This window comes from Sinocyclocheilus grahami, unplaced genomic scaffold (assembly GCF_001515645.1).
Source record: "Sinocyclocheilus grahami isolate Dianchi unplaced genomic scaffold, SAMN03320097.WGS_v1.1 scaffold1222.1, whole genome shotgun sequence".
NCBI classification, from domain to species: Eukaryota; Metazoa; Chordata; class Actinopteri; order Cypriniformes; family Cyprinidae; genus Sinocyclocheilus; species Sinocyclocheilus grahami.
In genome coordinates this window covers 83421-88420 of record NW_015506401.1, presented here as the reverse complement: position 1 = coordinate 88420, position 5000 = coordinate 83421, and the positions used below count along the sequence as shown (strand labels likewise).

The 5000-nt window shown below is 34.9% G+C and overlaps 1 protein-coding gene across 1 annotated transcript in view; it reads left to right on the top strand.

Annotated features, from left to right (window-relative positions):
- LOC107568158 (thrombospondin type-1 domain-containing protein 4) overlaps positions 1-3656 on the top strand; it is a 44165-nt gene extending 40509 nt beyond the window's left edge. Inside the window, exons 9-13 of the mRNA XM_016254070.1 lie at positions 513-686; positions 800-973; positions 1749-1928; positions 2016-2160; positions 2958-3656. Coding sequence (XP_016109556.1) covers positions 513-686; positions 800-973; positions 1749-1928; positions 2016-2160; positions 2958-3103 — 819 coding nt within the window. The 3' untranslated portion in view covers positions 3104-3656. The remainder of the gene's footprint in view (positions 1-512; positions 687-799; positions 974-1748; positions 1929-2015; positions 2161-2957) is intronic.
- The last annotated feature ends 1344 nt before the right edge of the window (positions 3657-5000 follow it).

Here is a 5000-nt window from a genome sequence, read left to right as displayed (position 1 = left end):
AATATTTATTATTATTATTATTATTATTATTATTATGCTTGAAAGCAAAGAAAACATAACCATAAATATTAGTATTGTAATTGTACTGTTGTTATTTAAAATATTATTATTATTTAAATTAATTAATTAAAATTAATTAATGAAAAATCAGAATAATACTATTGATCTGTATTTTTATAATAATAATAATAATAATATCTAATCAAATTATAAAATTAATTAATGAAAAATCACTATAATACTATTTGATATAAATATACCAGTACAATTACAATACCTATATTACAACACAGTTTTTGCGATTTGATAATCATGCTAAACCATATTGTGTTCTCAGACATTGTTAGAATTAATAAAAAATGGATCACATTTATGTAACAGTAAAAGTATGTTTAATTTATTGCTGGTTTTTACTCTCATTTGGCACTTGGCACGCGTGTTAATGTCAGGCCCTGTGTGTGTGTGTGTGTGTGTCTGTGTCTGTGTCTGTGTCTGTCTGTGTGTGTTGTCAGTGTTCGGTGCCCTGCGGTGTAGGTCAAAGGTCACGTGAGGTGCACTGTGTCAGTAATGTGGGTGATATCGTGGCTGATGACGAGTGCAACATGAAGCTGCGTCCGAGCGACGTGGAGAACTGTGACGCAGGTGTGTGCACCAAGAGCTGGTTCTTCAGCGACTGGAGCGCTCAGGTGAGTCTCGCTCGTGTCTGTGATCAGGTGTGTGTCGCTGGGTCACTGTGATGAACGTGTGTGTGTGTGTGTGTGTGCGTGCGCGTGCATGTGTGTGTGTGTGTGTGACGCAGTGTTCGGCGGACTGCGGCGCCGGGGTGCGGACACGCAGCATTCAGTGTCTCACCAATCACATCAGCAGTCTGCCTCTGGAGCGCTGCGGGGCCCAACGGCCCCCCGAGGCCCAGCCCTGCAACAACGGCCCTTGTGAGAGCCGCATGGAGTGGTTCACCGGGCCCTGGAGTCAGGTACGACTGCCACGCTAGTTCATGCATCTACTGTGTGTCTGATGGTGTAGATCAGGGTTTATTAAACTGGGGCTCGTGAGTTAATAATTGTTTTGTCAAATTAAAAAAAAATATTTAAAAATAAAACAATCAAAATAAAACACTTACTAAAAATTTGTTGAATCATAAAATTCAGAATTAAAATAAATGATTTTTACATTTAAAAACAATCAAAATAAACGCTTACAAAAAATTTATGTAAATGCAAATTTAATATGAACAATATTAAAATAAAAACTATTAAAATAAATATTAATAATAAATTAAATCACATAAATGCTAAACTAAAATAAGTTGTATTTAAATAAAACCGAAGTGTAAACATGCTAAAAATTGATTTAATCATAAAAATGAAAATAAAAATAAAAAATTCATATAAATGATTTAAAAATAAAAACATTTAGAATAAAACACTTACTAAAACTTAAACATTTAAAATGCTAAATTAAAATGTAATAGTTTATCAAATGAGACACTTACTAAAAATTAAATAAAGAATTCAAAAGTAAAATAAGGGATTCATTTTAAATAATTATTTAAATTAAATTAATATAAAAACTATCACAATAAACACTTACTTAAAATGTATTAAATAACATAACAATACACGTGTGTGTGTGTGTGTGTCTGTGTCTGTGTGTGTGTGTGTTTGAGTGTGTGTGCGTGTGTCTGTGTGTGTGTGTGTGTGTCTGTCTGTGTCTGTGTCTGTGCGTGTGTGTGTGTGTGTGTGTGGCAGTGCTCGGCGGAGTGTGGCTCTGGTAGTCAGCAGAGGGCAGTTGTGTGTCTGATGAGGTCTGACGAGGGTTTCGTCGTGATGCCGTCGTACGAGTGCTCCTCTCTGGACAAACCCCTCAGCCAGCAGAGCTGCTTCATCAAGACCTGCGGAGTCAAGTGGTTCCACACCGACTGGAGCGCGGTGAGACCATCACACTAACAACCACCCCAACAACCATACAGCAGCTCAGCTCAGATCATGTGTGTGTGTGTGTGTGTGTGTGTGCAGTGCTCAAAGACGTGTGAGACGGGGTACCGTGTGCGAGAGGTGTGTTGTCTGACCGATGACATGACCACCAGCGACCACTGCGAGGAAACACTGAAGCCTCATGACAAGGAGGAGTGTCACCCTGAGCCCTGCCTGCCTCTGATTGGTCAGTCCCCTCATTAATATGTAAACATGTCATGCATATTCATCTCTGCTCATTTCATAAAAGCATCTGTGGAAATCCTAACATGTTTACCCAAAATCTAAAGAAAGAAACTGTATTTTGCATATAGAAAATTATTATTATTTTTTTTTTACTGATTTATGACTTTTCTCATTTCTGGAATATAAAAATATAGATATATTATTTAAATATGCAAAATAGTTATAAATCATGCTGCTGGTATTTATTGAAACAGCAAACAGTGTATTACTATGGAAATTTAATTCTGCCACAAAAAAAAAAAATGTAAATGCAACTTTTTATCTTACAATTATGTGAGTTTATATTTTGCAATTCTGAGAATTGTGAGAGAAAAAACTCAGAATTGTGAGATGAAGTTTTTTACCTTTTTAGTTTAATTTTTAAATTCTGTTTTTATTCCATAGTTTCCATATATGACAATAAGTTTGCTTTTATTTTAAAAAAAATACTATTACAGAAATAAGAATCAAATGATAGACATCATTGAGAATTATGACGATTACTGAAAAGAAAAAAACAATAATAATGCATTTGGATGCATTTCAGAAATAATTAAATCATAAAACGATTTTAAAGCGAGTTTACAGTAATGAGAAATTCGCAGGTAAATGTGCTTAATTATCATGAATTTAATGTCAGAATGCAAAAATAGGCTTTATTTTCCTTATGCAAAAATTAATACTTCTCCTTATGCAAAACTGCATTATTTTTAGGGTGACGTGTGCATGTTTTCATGGTTTAATTTGTGTGTGTTTCAGATGAGAAGTGTCGTGATAAATACTTCAACTGTAACGTGGTGGTGCAGGCGCGTCTCTGCGTGTACGATTACTATCAGATGGCGTGTTGCGTGTCCTGCAAGCGTGTGGCGCAGAGGAGCTCCGCACACTGGAGACAGCGATCGTGATCGAGTGATGATGAGATCAGTATGTACTCAGTGCGTCACACATGAACACTAGAGCGCAGGATCAGGAGAGAATCACTGCGTTAGCAACCACTTCACTTCTGTTCACACTGCGGATTTAAAGTGAATTCAGCGTTATTCAGAGTGAATGTGATCAGAACAGACTGGATCTCTGAGAGGAGCGGCGCTGTGTGGAACTGTGGACGTGTTCAGCTCACTGCAAAACTGGATCCGGTTCCTCAGAGATCTGAAACGCAGATCCGGTTAGATACGCTTTCTTTGGTCTCTTATTGAATAAACTCTCATCGACGGGCTTCAAGAGCAAAAACACAAAGACAGTGATTCATACTGACAGAATTAACATATGGAGCTAAAATAGTCTCAAAATTAATGTGTTTACAAAATATGGTTCACAAATGCAATAGCCATGTCACATTCATAAAACAAACCTTTATGTATAATGCATTATGTACGTTGTAATGCATTAAATCTTTTCATAAATAATTGTAACCAAAGTTACAATGCATTATAGGTTTGTTTGCCATGTTTTAATGCATTATATTTTCTAAAGGTGTAACATTTATAACAGTGGTTACAATTATTCATGAGGTCATGCAATGCATTATAAGGTGCATTACAAGTCATATTTAATGCATTATAACTACGTTTATTATGCATAAAGGTTTTAAGTAAAGTGTTACCAAAAAAATTGATCTATTTGCAAACTCACAAACTCATAACCTTATTCATATTCACACAAAAAAAAAGTTTTGCAAATGCACAACCAAATTTACGTTCACAAAATAAGATTCACAAATGCACGTTTCTGAATGAGTGATTTTTAGACGTGCGTTTTCAGTCATAATGCACTTTGTTCGATGCTCTGAATCAAAAATTAAAATGTGGCTTGATTTATTTTGAGACTGTTTTAGCTCCATAATAACCAGAGCGATGAACTGACGTGAGCACCGGCTCTCTGTACAGTAACATGTAAGTCCTATGTTTTTATTGTACTCACTTGTATTTATATTTTGAACACTTCAAGTTCTGTAGTTTTGAAACAGATTTGTCAGCATTGTCGTACTCATTCAGAACCGTTTATCTGTATCTTTTTAATCTTTATAAATCTGATTAAAGTCTAAAGTTGAACTCTATTCCTCCTGATCTGAGTGAAGCTTGAAAATAATCTGTCAGTGTGTTTGCAGAATCATATAATAAGATCATAACAGCTCATAAGATAAGTTGGTGCTGCACAATTTGGAGTGAAAAAAGAAATGGATAAAAAAATTGCAATTATGATTTAATATGTGATTTTTTTTATGTTCCAGATTTGCTGCTTGTTTGCACAATTTGACCCAAAATTTCAAGATTACATATTAATTTTATTGTAAATAATATATAAGAATAATAAACACAGCAATTATTTTATTTTATAATTACTACTACTACAAAATAAAAATATTAAACAAAATATTTATATTTTAATATTTCAATAGAATGTAAAAATAAGTGCTTAAGGAAAATAATAATAATAATAATTAATTCAACTAAAATTTGATTAACCTGCACTAAAATGAAAACCTGAACTATTTCTGTCATTTTTAGCAGGAGAAGAGACAGAAAATGTGTGCAATCCCATCAAACTTGTTGTGGAGGCGCCGTAGAAGTCATCGCAGACTGAATATGTGCAGAGAATCAAATGATCTCCTTAAGAGGCACATCATTGTGTGTGATAACATTTGTATTTGTCAAACCACTTCAGCCCTGAAGACTTGAGACTCATTCATGCAGAATAAAGAGTCCCGTGACACACACACACTCTCTCTCACACACACACTCACACACACACACACACACACACACACACACACACACTCTCACACTCTCACACACACACTCC